Here is a 16,096-nt window from a genome sequence, read left to right as displayed (position 1 = left end):
AAAGACCGATCATCCAAGGCCTCGATGATATTTGGAAAGCGGGTCTCACGTCTTCGATTGCTATCTTCATATGGAGACTTCTCTCCAACCGAATCCCGGTGGATACGAAGCTTCAGTGGAGGAAAATGGAAATGGCGTCTAAATGCCAATGTTGCCCACACAGACCGGGTATTGAATCTCTCCAACATCTCTTCATACAAGGGGCTGGGGCACTTGGTGTGTGGAGGGAGTTCGACTCATGGTTCGAGGGATCATCACCGCCCCTCCGGATCAATGATACTATCCCAGAAAGGCTCGAAGTTTGGGCATGAAGAGTCCGGCAACCCGGCAAGAAACATCTCAGCCGGTCTATGCCATATCTTATTTTATGGTTCATTTGGGCGGAACGAAATAGGAGTCGCCATCAATCGGTGCAATTTAAGTCTTTCAATGTGGTTTGGCAGGTGCAAATGTTCATCAGAAATAGCATGGCCAACGGATCCTATAAACCGAAGCACTGGAAGGGTGTCCGCCTCAAAGTCAACGTCCCGAGCCATGCCGAGCCAAGGAGGACTAGGCCCCTTGCGATGGTGGTCAAATGGAACCCGCCGGATGCCCCTTGGATCAAGCTTAACACAGACGGAGCTTACATTGAGGCAACGGACAAAGCAGGGGGAGGAGGAATTATTCGAGACCATGAGGGTAACCTGCTTGCAGCCTTTGCATCCCCACTCAAGGCTCACTCAGCCCTCGAAGCGGAGCTACTCGCCATCCAATTCGGGTTGATACTAGCCTCGGAATTCAGAAGGCCTATTTGGGTCGAATCAGATGCACAACAGGCGGTCAAACTTTTGAACAGTACAAGCTGGGGACCAGCCCACATCAGCCGGGTGATGGCACGGATCACAAACCTCAAACGCCGACAGGACACCCGTATCACCTTCATCCACCGGGAAGGGAATAGAGCAGGAGATCTCCTCGCCAAAATGGGACTAGAAAGAACCGACTACTGCCGTATGGATGCCATCACGGCACCAAGACTCCTCACAGCAATCATTAGGATGGATGCATTCGGAGTCCCGAACCTTCGGGTCCAAAATGAAGATAAAGAATAGGCTTCGGAAGGGAGTATGATGAGGTCCGGGCCCATGTGACCGGACCGCATACTACTCCTGATTTTGGTATAGGCACGCCACTATTGGGTGTGGCCATGTTTTGTATACATCTCCTTTTGAAATATAGGGATGAGGGACCCACGAACCCTCCACCATAAAGGTGTTTGATTAAAAAAAAAAATCAAGTTATGGTGGCGATTTCGAGAGCAAAGCTCGCTTTGGGCTAGATATATGAAAATGAAATATTGCAAAAAGACTTCCCCCCTAGCGGCCAACCCCTCCGGGCACAACAGCCCAACTTGGAAAAGACTCATGCATGCGAGACATCAGACGAACCCTCACATTAGATGGGTGGTGGGCAAAGGAGAAATCTACTTTTGGGATGACATTTGGGTGGGCGACTCCACTCTTCGGTCCCTTAGTTTTGACGATAGAGGCGCCCACTCTTCCTTGGTCGAGGACTTTCTCATGGATGGCGAGTGGAATGAAGCCAAGCTCCAACAACTCCACGACCAGGCTGGACTACCACAGCAGGTAATATCTCAGATTCTCGATACTCCGGTCATTGCAGGGGAGCCGGACACCCCGAGGTGGTCCCTTTCTAGACTCGGAGAGTTCTCGTTAGCAACAACTTGGGACACCATTCGTACACATTGGCCAAGGATTCAGGGGCTCGAGGACATTTGGAAGGCCGGCCTAACCAACTCAATTGCAATCTTTAACTGGCGCCTCTTGTCGAACCGCATCCCGGTCGATACCAAACTCCAATGGAGGAGGATTGATCTGGCCTCAAAATGCCAATGCTGCCCCAGGAGCCCGAACATCGAATCCCTACAGCACCTCTTCATTAAAGGTGGGGGAGCAACCAGTGTGTGGCGAGAGTTCGACGGGTGGTTCGGGGGTTCGGCCCCTCTACTTCGGATAAATGACACCATTCCGGATAGGCTCGAGGTCTGGTCGCAACGGATGCAACAAGAAGATAGGAAGCACCTCTGCCGAGTCATGCCGTTCCTCATCCTGTGGTTCATCTGGGCGGAACGAAACAGAAGCCGGCATGAGCTTGTCCAATTCAAACCGTACAACGTGGTGTGGCAAGTCCATGCGCGCTTCCTTTATTCCCCGGGAGGGGAACCAAGCGGCAGATATGCTTGCAAAGATGGGCCTTGACCATCAAAGTTTCCTCCGGTTCTCCGCCCAAACAGCCCCAAGACCCCTTAAGGACATCATTCGAATGGAAGAAATGGGAATACCCAATATCCGAGTCAGGTGCGAAGACCATTACTAGTACAGGTGCCGCGGAAGGAAGGACTGATCTTGAGATCATTGGACTCTGGAGAGTACGATGGGGTCGGGCCAACCTGGGCATGTCCCCGTCCTACTCTTATAGTGTATTTGTTCTTGTGGTTTTTGTAAATGTTTTTGGTTCCCTAGACATAGTCGGATTAGCCTTCTTGTACTCCCCCGATTGTAACAAATTTTGTCAGGCAATGTAGGGATAAGGTACCCACGAACCCTCCACCGTGAAGGTGTTTGATTAAAAAAAAACGTACTTGTTACACCGTCTCCCGTCCAGAGATGTCTATTATGATTTCCTCGGGGGGCGGCCTTGTAATATCTATCTCGATGCAAATGCGCGCGAAGGATAGCCTTGATTTGTTGGCCGTTGCACGGTCAATTTGGATTGGGTTGCCAAGAAGCTTGCCGATGGCAAATAAGGCCGATTGGTCAAAGAGGTGGATTGGGAGACCAATTAAGTTGCACCAAATTGCTGCGATCGGAGATTCGCAAAAAGCATCAAATTCCGGGGACCATTTGAAAACCCTCATAGGAAGTCGATCCACGAACCACACGGGAGTGCCCTTCGGACCACCGAGAAGACGTGCGTAATCCGCAAGGTCCTCACATTGAATTAAGATATGTTTCGCATTAATATACTTCCAAGTAAAGCCACAATTAAATTTGATGTTATCAATGCTTCCGGTCCGTTGGGGTCGGGGTTGCCTTTAAGCATGTTGGCCATCGTTATCGGTTTCCCGGCATGGCCCGGGGGAATCTCGGTATTCTTGGGCTGGCTAGCGAAGGAAGGGTCCGAGCTAGTGCCATCCCCCGAGCCGGAGTGGAGATGGTTCGGCCCCATCGTGTCCGGCGGCTTGCCATTGATGCTCGGCTCCGACTCATTTTCTTCTATTACCATCGAGATGATCGCATCCATGCTCGACTCCAACTCCCCCATTCCTAGGGGGTGGGGCGACTTTGCTTGCGCCCCTTGGTACACACGACTACACCACTTTGGTCTCGTCATGGCCAAGTCCCCCTTCCGATTCGGCGCTCCACTTTCAAAAGTGTCCCGAATTTTGAGTATTCTTCCTTTCTCAAGGGGGGGAAACTCCTCAAGTGAGGCGGTAAAGTTCGTCGAGGGTGAGGGCCTCGGTGGCTCGAGTCTCGGCACCCAGCTGGCGCGCGCCTAGTAGAGCTTACTTTCGGTCTCCGGTGGTCCGGCAATGAGGAGGGGTTGGGCTGCCATTGTGTCGAGAGTCTCCGCCGAGTCCAAAGTGGCGAGGTGGATGAGTTCATGGGTTTGTGGCTGCATTGGAGCCTCAACGGCTAGCAAATCACGTGAGCCCCCATTGTGGTAAGCCACCAAAATACTTTCAAAAGGTGATTTTGTTCCTAACTCCATATCGGGCAAGTTGACTACACCTTCTACCAAGGTGTTCTTTGCAGCACATGTGACACATTTATTAGGATGGTAAGGGACAACGAAGCTTTTCAAAGGTGATTTTGTTCCTTTATCCATATTTGGCAAGTTGATTACACCAACCATCTTGGAGAGTTGTGCATCACGTGGTCCAACAAGATGCGGTGGGGAAGCGTGAGCGGCTGGCTCGTCACTTGCTCCGACGATCGATCGGCCGACGCCGGGGAGGCCGGAGGACGGAATCTCGCCGGCATTGTCGCTAGAATCTAGAACAATGGCGATTCTCTCATCCCCTTCATCATAGGTGACGGTAGCGACCTCATTCTCGGGTGGAGCCACCTTCGTGTCGCGGCCGGGACTCGCCGGAAAATGGTAGTTTTGCATTTTAGGCTTCCGGCCGGTGAGCTACCTTCGGCCCCGAAGTCAATCTTCTTCCGGAGTTGCTTGTCTACCGGCATAGGTGAGAGTACAAACCTTTTCCGACCATCGACTTTGGTGAAAGGGGCTGGGGTGCTTTTCCTCTCTTTCACATTCGTATTCAAGGTTTTCCTCGCTATTTTCTTGGAGGGAAGGTTTGTGGAGTAATCCTCTTCCGATGTGAACGTCATTTGCTGGACCGAGGGAGGGTCCTCGGCCTCCCGGAGAACCATTTGCTGGTCCGAGATGGTGCGGGGTTCCTCGGACCCCGGTGGAGGGTCCGGCGGGTGTTCCGGCATGGCTGATGGAGAGTCAAGATACCAGCCGCACCGGGGAGTTGTACGGAGGTTGGTGAGGTGTGGCTCGGGAGGCGGAGTGTTGAGAGCGGTGGAGGCAACGGGATGATGTGGTGGATGACCGAGAAATTCAATCGGAGTGAGGAGTGGTGAAGGGGTGGTTCGAGATGGGCATCAACGTCGGCTGGTGGTGCGGAGTGAGGTGTTGGGTGGCGGGGTAGCAATTCCGACGGGACAATTAGTAGAGAGAAGGGAGAGTTTCTCTCACTTTCTCCTCGTACTCTATCTCTACCTCTTTTTGTTCTTGGCAAACCAACGACAAAGTCCATTGAAATATCCTCCCAAGGTGCACTAGGAATTGGTAACGGTTTGTACAAACCATGTGGGTGTGACTTAGACTTGGCTTGCATGCAAGTTATGCATATTTTACAAATTCTTTCAACATCCACGCGCATTTTAGGCCAAAAGAAATGTTCATGCAAAACATCCATTGTCTTATGGACTCCAAAATGCCCCATTAAACCACCACCATCCATTCACGCATAGAACCTTTAGGAATGCACAGTTTATTTTCTCTAAACAAATAGCCATCATGCCTATAGAACTTGTCAAATGCAGCATGCTCACAAGCTAAATAGATAGAAGAAAAGTCCGGGTCATTATCATACATTTCCTTAATCAACTCAAAACCAAGCAACTTAGAACTCAAAGTAGTGATCAAAAGGTACCTCCGAGACAATGCATCAGCTACAATGTTTTCTTTTCCCTTTTTGTATTTGATTACATAGGGAAATGATTCAATGAATTCCACCCACTTAACATGTCTCTTACTAAGCTTACCTTGACCTTTCAAGTACTTGAGAGATTCATGATCCGTATGAATTACAAACTATCTAGGACACAAGTAATGCTGCCATGCCTCCCAATATTGCAATGGAGATGCCCAACTCCGAGGAGGTGGCCGGAATTTCGCCGGCGCCGGCGAGCCGGAGTGAGCTGGACCAACACCCAACCGGTGCAAGTACAATGCATCACATGGGTCCTAGGCTAGATGATGGGGTGGCATGTGATGTGTTGGAATCATGTGACTTGCAAAAAGAGGTAGAAACAAAGACCACTTTGCATGGGGAAGAAGGTGTTGCTCCAAATGGGGAAAATGACAAGTTGTACTCACAAGCAACACCATGTGCTACTTTCCTCCACCTTGAGGCTGATGCACTCATGGAAGACCGTGCCCCTGTTGCACAACCGCCGGAGCCGTCGCCGGAAAAGCTGGCACGCCGGAATATTCGCCGGAAACGCTGGCACCGCCGGCGAATGTGTGGAAGGCAGCAATGAATCACTCCAACCGCGGGGTGACCGGGGCCATGGAGAGTTCATCGGCCCCAAATCGAAAGCCCGAGCCAATCCCCTTGGACGACGGCAAGACCAAGCCTTTGGGGACAGCCAGCTCTTATGAAGGTACGCCATCGCTCTCCTTTTCCGATTTTGAAACGGATTTTCTTTCGGAGAAGCTAGGGCTAGCTATTGTCGGGAAGTTCTCCCATTCACTCCCGTCCACAACCCAAATTCAAAAAAGCCTTAGTGGCATGGGGCTAGTTGGAGCATTCACATGGAAATACTTGAATGCTAAGCATATTTTACTCCAATTTCAAGAGGTGACCGATTATGCTAAGGTGCTAAATGGCCCTAATGGGAGTCCGAATTGGTATGTTGATAGCCATCCGATGAGGGTGTTCAAGTGGGCGCCGGATTTTGACACGTTCTTTGAGTCGCCAATTGTTGCCGTGTGGTGTAACATATTGGGTATACCGGCTCATCTCTATGAGGAATCGGGGTAGAGACAAGGGTCGCCGAGCACCATACAAGGAGAACCTCTCAAGCCATGCCGCCAAGATCATCCACCATGAGTGGCGCCCAAAGGCGAATGCTCGGCCTGGCACTCCATCGTCCATTGGACAGTTGGAGAAGCCCAAAAATTGTAACAACCACGCGGATTACATCGAGGGTACATTGGGTGCGGGATCGTCGAAGTCAAGAGTGGCTAGTAGGAGTCACCCAAGTGTGGATAAGGATGGCTTCCAATTGGTGTCAAGGAAGACGAAAGGAAAAGTGCATGAGGGCGATATGCACACCAAGGCTCCACACGTGGATGATTGGCATTTGAAGGAGAATGTTGCTACGGTGAGCTTTAGCTCCATGAGTGTCGCTTGTGGGCGCCCCAACCGGGAGATAGAGGGCCACATCGAGGACCTTGATCCAAGAGGGCATGTACCTAGCGGAGGTATCCCTATTGCGGGCCTTAGCTAGGTGATGGACGGAAGTGTTGGGGATACAAAGGTTGTATCAAATGGTAATTGGATTTTGAGAGTATATAGATGACCACCTCTAGTTGTTAGGGAGGCCCTCGTTGTACTCTAATTTGTCATGCCTTGGCGAGTCGTCACTTTTGGGGGACTCGGTGTATGTTTGTTTGTAACCAATGGTTTTGGTAATGCACAGGTGTGGGTCCGCCTCAACCCTCCGCCGATTGGCTTTCCATCCTGCAACAAAACAGCTCCTATGCCTACTCCAGATGCATCACATTCAAGCTCAAACATGTTATCAAAGTTAGGCAAAGAAAGAATTGGTGCAGTTGTAAGTTTTTCTTTAAGGCGATTAAAAGCATGCTCTTGTTTTTCTCCCCAATAAAAACAAACATCCTTTTTCACAATTTCATTCAAAGATGCAGCAATTGTACTAAAATCCTTGACAAACCTCCTATAAAAATTTAGCCATAGGGGTGTCACCTCCCAGTTGTGCAGCTGAGAACGTTGGGCACGCCATCGTAGGTAAATTCTCTAAGTTGCTTAGAGAGAGAAGCTCTCCCTTCTCTCTAGAATTCGCCCTCTCTTTCTCCCTCCCCTTCGAGGGAGGTGAATGTGATTGTTGCATCCCACAAATGATGAAGTCCGGTGATAAGTCGTCGGAAGGGGATGCCGCTGCCTTGGTTCACACGGCGCAGCCCCTCAACTAGCCGGAATGGAATTTCCACTCACTTGCACGGCCAAAAACAAAACGGGTTGGCACACCGCACCCGGAGAAGTCACGACGCGCTCTCATACGCGCCGGGCTAGAAGTTAGTTCGGTGGTTAGTAGGGCTAAGAAAACGATGGTCTTTGAAATGGCTGATTGTCTCTTCGCCAAACACCATGGAGAAGATAAGAGGCCGCCGGAAAATGAGCAAGCCCTCATTGGGGAGATGTTGAGCTCTTTAGCTCAAATGGCAAAGGATGGGAGTGCGCCGGCGGGTGGAAGGGATAGAACTGCCGGCGAGGGGGTGGCCGGGAATGTCACCGGCGCCGGCTGGTCGGAGTCATGAGGATCCACGCTTGGAGTGTGAGTTGGTCAACAATGTGGACATTGCAAGTACAATCTCCCACGTGAAGAGGCTTGGGATGGGTTGGCATGTGATGGTTTGGATGCATGTGACTCACACAAGGAGAAAAAGAGAAAGGCCACTTTATATGGGAAAGAATATGATGGTCCATTTGTGGAAGGTGCCATTTTGAATTCAAAATCAGCACCTTGTTCTATCCATCTCCCTTTTGGCAACGATGGAGGCAAGGGGGATCGCACCCCCGACACATGGCCGCCGGAGTTCTCGCCGGAAAACCTGGTCTCGCCGGCGAACGCTTGGAAGGAGGCCAAAGACCTCTTCTCACATGGGGGGGCGGGGTCCATGGTGGGGGCTCCAAACCCACACATTTCTTGTAAGGCCAAGCCAATCACTCTTGACGCCGGCAAGGCCAAGCCTATGGGGACGGCTAGCTGCCAAGAAGGTATCCCATCTCTCTCCTTTACCGATTTAGAAACGGAATATCTCTCGGAAAAACTAGGATTAGCCATAGTTGGGAAGTTCTCCCATTCGCTCCCTACTACGCCTCAAATTCAAAAGAGTGTCGGGGGCATGGGGTTAGTTGGCTCTTTCATATGGAAATACTTGAATGCTAAACATATCTTACTCCAATTCCAAGATGTGGCTGATTATGCCAAGGTGTTAAACGGTCCTAATGGAAATCCGGTATGGTATATTGATATTCATCCGATGAGGGTGTTCAAATGGGCACCGAATTTTGATACGTTCTTCGAGTCATCGATCGTTGCAGTGTGGTGTAATATCATGGGAGTCCCGACCCACCTATTTGAGGAATCGGCCCTCATGGCGATCGGCAAGCTCCTAGGCAAGCCGTTGCAAGCGGATCATGCCACAATCAATCAAACCCGGCTCTCCTTTGCTAGGATATGTGTGGAGATTGATATCTCCAACCCCCCGACGGAGGAGATCATTCTAAACATCCTAGGCAAAGAATCAAGACACAAAGTGGCATGGGATCGTATCCCATTGTTTTGCGAGAATTGTAAGCATGTTGGGCACGTCATTGATGAATGTTATGCATTGGGAAGGAAGGGACGAGCAGGAGGCAAGGTCCACCGAGCATCAACAAAGGTGTTCCATCCTAGCCATGTCCCCAAGACCATTCGCTGAGAGTGGCGTCCAAAAGCGGCGACTAGGGTTGGCACCTTACCGAATAGTGACCACACGAAAAAGGAGAACGAAAGTGACAACCAAGAGGAGAGCAAGGAGGCCACAATGGATGCTGATCCGCGGAGCTCAAGAGCGTCCTTTGGGAGTCAACCAAGTGTGGATGAGGATGGGTTCCAATTGGTGTCACGGAAAAGGAAAGGCAAGGATCGTAAGGGAGAAACGCACTCCAAGGCTCAACACATTAATCATTGGCGCTCAAAGGACAATGTGGCTATGGTTTCATTTGATCGAAATGAATCTAGCGCGAACGAGCCAAGAACTTTCTCAATGAGTGTCTCATGTGGGCTCCCCGACCAGGAGAAGGAAGGCTTCATCGAGGAACTTGATCCGGGAGGGATTATCCATCGCGGGGGTATCCCTATTGCGGGTCTCAATTGAGGGATGAAGTTATGTTTTGTCATGGGAAGGTCCCGTCATGTTAATTGTAATAGGATTGCTAAGAGTACATTGATGACCACTCTAGTTGATAGGGAGGCCCTCGTTGTACTCTAATTGGTTGTTACGAATTGTCACTTTCGGGCTATTCGGTGTTTTGATTGTCCGTTGCAATTGACTTTGGTAATGCACAGGAGTGGGTCCTCCTTAACCCTCCACCCTCGTGGTGCTTTTTTTTTTTTAAAAAAAAAACCTCCTATAAAAACTTGCAAGACCGTGAAAACTTCTAACTTGTGCTACATTTTGAGGAATTGCCCATTCTAATATAGCTCTCACCTTCTCCTTTTCCATTTCAATCCCATTAGCACTTATAACAAAACCCAGAAAAACAACTTTATCCATGCAAAAAGAACACTTTTTGAGATTTGCATACAATGATTCTTTTCGTAAGGTATCCAAAACTGCACGCACATGGTTAAGATGTTCATCCATATTTTTGCTATAGACAAGAATATCATCAAAATAAACAACCACAAATTTTCCAATGAATTTTCTCAAAACATGGTGCATCAATCTCATGAAAGTACTTTTTTTTTTATCAAACACCTTCACGATGGAGGGTTCGTGGTTCCCTCATCCCTATATATCAAAAAATAGTTCTCGGTTACATTTGCCCTAGCACAAGACTAACGGATACAAATAACTATTACAACCAGAAAACAAGAACTATCAAAAAAGAAGTCACCACAAGAGTAAGTAGGGCTCGTGTCATAATTGGCTCGACACCCGCCTACTCTACAGTGTCCTATGTTTCTTCCTCGGAACGGACCCGGACATTAGGAATCCCCATTTGTTCCATTCGAAAGATATCGTGGACGGCTCTCGGTATATCTTGGGCCTCCAAAACTCGACAGTGGCTCATATCCACGCCAATCTTTGCAAGTAAGTCAGCTGCCTTATTACCTTCTTGGTGGATTAAGGTTGTTCGAAGGGTGAGTAGATGCTTGTGTAAGGCCATGTACGCCATGACTTGGCGAGTGTGAGCAGGCTCCCAGCTTGGCCCTTTGATGAGATTAAGTGCTTGCTCGTCGTCCGATTCAAGCCATATTGGCTTCCCGAGCTCCGAGGCCAGCTTCAAATAGTGGTGCATGGCGAGCAGCTCGGCTTCAAGTGGTGATTGTGCTTCGAGGTGGAGCGCATAGGCGACAATCAACTTACCCAAGTGATCTCGAATGAGACCTCCTCCCCCGGATTTTCCTGTTGCTTCAATAAAGGACCCGTCCGTGTTGAGTTTAATCCAGGGCTGATCCGGTGGTTCCCACTTAACCATCATAGCAAGACGCGGTGGCCGTTGAGGTTCAGCATGGCTTGGAATACTAACTCCGAGCTTCACCCCTATCCAATGCTTCGGCTTGAGCCTGCCATTGGCCATGCTGTTTCGGACGAATGTGAGGACCTTCCAAATCGCATTGCTCGGTTTGAATTGAACATCGTGGTGGCGGCTTCTATTTCTCTCTGCCCAGAGGAACCAAAAGAGAAGGTAAGGCATGGCTCGGCTGAGTGCTTCCTTCCCGGCTGCTGCGATCTTCTCGCCCAAACTCCAATTCTTGTTGGAATCGTGTCATTCGCCCCGAGAGTGGGGGTCGAGCCTTCGAACCACCCGTTGAATTCCCTCCATACTCTAATCGCACCTGCGCCTTGTATGAAGAGGTGTTGGAGGGACTCAGTACTTGGCCTATGTGGGCAGCATTGACATTTAGATGCAAGTTCAATCTTGCGCCATTGTAACTTTTTTTTTTTCACCACAATCTCGGTATAGATTTGTATAACTAGAATGTCTTCAACAATGTATAATTACTGTGGGTAGAGCTAAATTACATCAACACAGAGTCGCACTAAATTTCATGTACAAAGTAATCAAAGCATCGATAACTGAAAGTCATGTTCATAGGATCTCGTTTGGATAGAATTGTCTTCAACATTAGTAGCTTTTCCGGAGCATTTGTTTTGTATGCATAATATCATGCATAGGAACTGAGGTCGGCATGGGTATCTTTATACTTCTGCGAGATGTAATCTTCACATTTAATTGGAGGGAACTTTGGAGGATTCTTCTCTGATTGGCATGTTGGCAAACATTCAACAATGCATTCATGACTAGGCTCCACAAAAAATGCTATTGAGTATCTCTCTTGGCCATTGCCCAATACTCGATGCCGCGTGGATCTGAAAAAGCAATTGCTCCATCGCTCCAGCATATCACCTAGATTAACTATAAACGCACCTTTTAATGGTGGCACATACTCCCAGATCTGAGGCTTAGCATCTTTGTCTTTGCATATCTGAAGACCATAGTTATCATCTTCGTAATGTAGCAGCCTCAAAGTTGCAATAGGGTTTCCAAGCATTTCCGGTTGATCAAAAAAGTTGATATCTAGCCCTAGTGCAAGGGCTATCAGCCGGGAAACGGATCTCGATACCTCTAGTGCCTCTTGGTGATATTTCTCCATGGTTTTCCTCCACCTGGGCAAAATATCTTCCGATGGCCACTTGTTTGGGCCATAAAATGGTTTCTGTGCATCAGACTGATCTTCAGACACTTCAATACCTATGTAATATCCCTCCTTATAGTCCCCATGAATTTGATTGGCAGGGTCCAAGTTTTCATCAAACAACGGAGTATAGCCTCGACTTTTCTCATTCTTTAGAAGCTTCATTTTCTCCTGCTCGGGTAAATTGAAAAATCTTTTGCTTTCAGAGAAGACCTCATCCATGAATTCCTTATCAATTCCATGATTGATCACATAGAAGAATCCAGAATCCAAGCATGCCTGTTTAAGGAGGGAGACAGATAGCTGAACATCTGAACTGGAAAGGTCAATACAATTCAGAAGTGAGATATTAGCAGATTCGGGAATCAGGGTATTCATTTCTTTGATTTGTTTTTTCTGCAGTTCTACATTTTTTAGTGTAGCAATTGGCTGAATATAAATTTGCGCCATTGTAACTTTGCGTCAACAGGGATGCGGTTAGATATGAGCCTCCAATTGAAGATAGCAATGGAGGTTGTGAGGCCAGCCTTCCAAATCTCCTCAAGACCTTGGATGATGGGCTGAGGCAACCGGGTCGTCTCCCACGTCGAGGCTAGCGAGAAATCTCCTCGCCGTGATAGCGTCCATCGCGGGATGTCCGGCTCCCCGGGTAGGATCGGGGTTGTGAATATTTGATTAATAATATGTTGGGGGAGTCCAGCCTGGTCATGAAGTACTTGGAGTTTGGGGACGTTCCATGCACCATCCGTGATGAATTCCGAGACGGTCGTTGTAGGGCTACCTCTCTCGTCGAAACAGAGCCCCCTAAGAGGGACATTGCCGAGCCATATATCATCCCAAAAGTATATCTTACCATGTCCAACAATCCATCGGATATGCGGGTGAGCATGGGCCCTAGCTTTGGCCAGCGTCTTCCACGTCGGACTATTCCTTCCCATGATCCTTGACGAAAGTGGCGAAGATATGGCGCAATATTTTCTCATCATGTAACGGGCCCATAATGAGTTCTGTTCTCTGAACCGCCACCAGAGTTTGATGTTAAAGGCTCGTAGGACTTCAGTGAACTTTCGGATCCCGAGCCCTCCCTCCTAGGTGGGAAGACACATTTGGTCCCAGCTGATCCAATGGGTCCGTTTTCTTTCTGTTGTCGAGCCCCAAAAGAAGCGAGCCAGTTGCTGGTCAAGAAGCTTAAGGGTACCGGCTGTGGGCTCAATGGCTTGAAAGATGTGGATAGGAACCGCCTCAAGAGAGCTCTTAATGAGGGTTAGCCTCCCTCTAAAAGATAGATGATGATGTACCCATCCGGAGATCCTTCTAGCAATCTTCTCTCGAATGAACATGAACATTTCCGTCCGCTTGACTCCACGGTAAATGGGGATTGCATGCGCCCACGAGCAAAACCTCCATCGCTTTGGATTGCATGCGCCCATTGCTCGTGTGCTTCGGCAATATGGAAATTACTTTTAGCGAGGTTGATTTGCTGCCCCGAGACTCCCTCATACCTGTCAAGGCACGCTCTAAGCCGACGCAAATACCCATATCTTGCCGGATATATTTGATCCTTTGAATTTTAATCCCAGCGCCTTAGAGTACCGATCCCAGTCGGGATTAGTAAGTGGCTCCATTATTGCAAGAAACATGACATTATAACACTTAATTAGTCTTTTTAGGAGGTTTTGGGTCGACGCATTAGCGATTCCCCTAGAGTTCCAAAACATGAGGTTGTAAGACATGATTAACAAGGAAGGGTCGTACCCGGAAGGTTTGAAGGCCCTCCTTGGAATATGACGATCTGATGGTCTTCCTCCCTCATGTGCGTGCCGGCATCAATATATAACGGGGTGTCCTTGGGTTGTGCACCAACGGTTTGAATATCCATTTCTACCGCATCCATCTCGCCACATCCTTCGACATCAAATTCCCCATTGGCCATGAGCGAGTAATACTTGTTTGTGCTCATAACATTGCCCATCCACTCGTCTCCCCTCCTTCCATGGTTTGATGTGGGATATCGCCATCTCCCTCTCGATCCCCCTCGCGACCCTCCTCGGGAGCTCGAAGCCAGCCGACGAGTTGTGTCTCCATGTTCCCACGGCACATCCATTGATACCTCATCTTTCGATCTGGATCGGCTCAGTCCCATTGAAAAATTAGTGGCGGCTTCCTCACCTCGAACCGAACTAGTGCTAAGTTGGCCTTTTCCAAGCCCGTCAACTTCGTGAAGGTCCCCCACTATGTCCGGGCCCTCCCAAACCGGTTCCCCCCTTTTTTTCCCCATTCGGCCTAGCTTTCGGGGTGTTCCCTTTCCTTTGTTTTTTCGTTGCTGTCTCCACTCATTGTTGTCGTTTGGCTTGGCCTCAAAATTGACTTGCTTTTCGGTTGGGCCGTTTCCGTCTTGATTTGCTTTTTGAGGGGTTACATTGTTGTAATTTCTCTTCGGTGGCCTTTCGGTCTTCCCCACAGCATAGCAAACATTACTCGAGTGTCCGACATGCTTACACTCCAGACAATAGGCTGGAATTTTGTCCCACCGCACTTGTTGAACCGTTTCTCTTCCATAAATACCGAGTATGATTTCTTCGGGGGGTGGTTTCGTGATGTCAATCTCGACGCAAATGCGCGCATAGGAAAGTCTTGTTTTGTTCGCGGTGGCTCGGTCAACTTGAATTGGCGTCCCTAGGAGCTTGCCGATGGCGAAGAGGGCTGAGTGATCAAATAAATGGATCGGGAAGCCAACTAAGTTACACCATATCGCTGCAATCGGGGACTCACAATAAGCATCGAACTCCGCAGACCATTTGAAAACCCTCATTGGATGCCGATCAATGAGCCACACCGGCGTGCCCTTCGGGCCACTAAGGAGTCTAGCATAATCCGTCAATTCCTTGCATTGAATGAGAATGTGTTTGGCGTTAATGTATTTCCAAGTAAAACCACATTGAAATTTCATATTATTGAGAGCCTTTTGAATTTGTCCGGCTGTCGGGATAGAGTGTGAGAATTTACCTACGATGGCGTGCCCTAAGGTTTCGGCAAGCTTCCGGATCTCCAGCCCCAAGAAGTGGATTGATGGTATTCCATTTGAGACTGATGCAAATCCAATAGATTGGATCTTGTTGGGCACGAACACTTGCGGTCCATTCGGGTCGGGAGCCCCCTTTATCTTGTCCGACATTGAACGCCACGGATTTGTGGTTTCCGAGCCCGTCTCAGCACCATTGGCCGACAAAGTGCCGTTTGACCCAGCCCCAACTCCCACTTCTCTACTATGTTGTGGCCCATTCGTTGTGGCTGATGGATTGGACTTAAAGAGGTCGGCCATTACCCCGGATTTAGGGGCCGACGGACTCACCCCATTTTTCGGGACCTCAGGCATGCTGGCTGAAGCCGTGGTGGCTTCTCCCACACCCGGCTTGAAATGGGTGTTAGGGAGTGCGTGCTGACTCGAACATGAACTCGGCGCCATCCCCGCACCTTTCAGCCGGCCGCTCTCGAAGGAATCACGGATGTTTAGAGTCCGGCCATTCTCCAAGGGTGGGAACTCCATTTGATAAGATTGGTAGAAGATTGGTAGAAACCGGCTGCAAATAGTCTCCAACGGCTAGTGCATCATGTGACTCTCCATTGTGGCAAGGAATCAAACTACTTTCCAAAGCATTTTTGTTCCCATATCCATATCAAGCATGTTGACTCTCTCCTCCCCCAAGGCTCCTTGTAATTTTGCAGCACCAAGTACAATGGTTTTTTCATGGCTCGGTTGAGAGGACTTCATGTCGTGGTCCGCCGTCCCCTCTCCGGCATCTTGGACGGAATCTTGGCCGGATAAAGGCACCAAGTCGGAAGTTCCATCTCGGACCTCAAGTGGGATTACCATTTCATCATGCTCATTCTCCTCCACTTGAGAAGTGTCCTCCATGTCGGGGCTCACAAACGCCGGAAAGATGGCATTTCTACATTTAGGGCTCTCAACCGGGGAGCCATCATCCTCCCCAAAGTCGATTCTTTTCCTTAATTGCTTGTCTTCGGGAAGTGGAAAGAGAACATATCTTTTCCGACCGTTCCCTTTAGTAGCCGGG

At 49.1% G+C, this 16,096-nt stretch overlaps 1 protein-coding gene across 2 annotated transcripts; it reads right to left on the bottom strand.

Moving 5' to 3' along the window:
- Window positions 1-11,319: 11,319 nt before the first annotated feature.
- Window positions 11,320-12,428, bottom strand: LOC121781185 (2-oxoglutarate-Fe(II) type oxidoreductase hxnY-like). Of its 2 annotated transcripts, XM_042178901.1 has the most exons (2): window positions 12,300-12,356; window positions 11,320-12,191 (listed from the first exon to the last, which is right to left on the bottom strand). In XM_042178901.1, the coding sequence occupies exon 2, from the start codon at window positions 12,183-12,185 to the stop codon at window positions 11,490-11,492; it is 696 nt and encodes a 231-aa protein (XP_042034835.1). In that variant the 5' UTR covers window positions 12,186-12,191; window positions 12,300-12,356; the 3' UTR covers window positions 11,320-11,489. The 2 variants fall into 2 exon arrangements, with proteins under 2 accessions (XP_042034835.1, XP_042034834.1); XM_042178900.1 differs by having other exon boundaries at window positions 11,320-12,428.
- Window positions 12,429-16,096: the final 3,668 nt, after the last annotated feature.

This window comes from Salvia splendens, chromosome 20 (assembly GCF_004379255.2).
Source record: "Salvia splendens isolate huo1 chromosome 20, SspV2, whole genome shotgun sequence".
NCBI classification, from domain to species: domain Eukaryota; kingdom Viridiplantae; phylum Streptophyta; class Magnoliopsida; order Lamiales; family Lamiaceae; genus Salvia; species Salvia splendens.
The sequence above is the reverse complement of the archived record's forward strand: the minus strand, read 5'-3'. Positions and strand labels throughout refer to the sequence as shown.

Bases quoted from the DNA above. Each gene is read 5' to 3' on its own strand.
- LOC121781185 (XM_042178900.1), bottom strand. From the start codon at position 12,398: ATGAATACCCTGATTCCCGAATCTGCTAATATCTCACTTCTGAATTGT.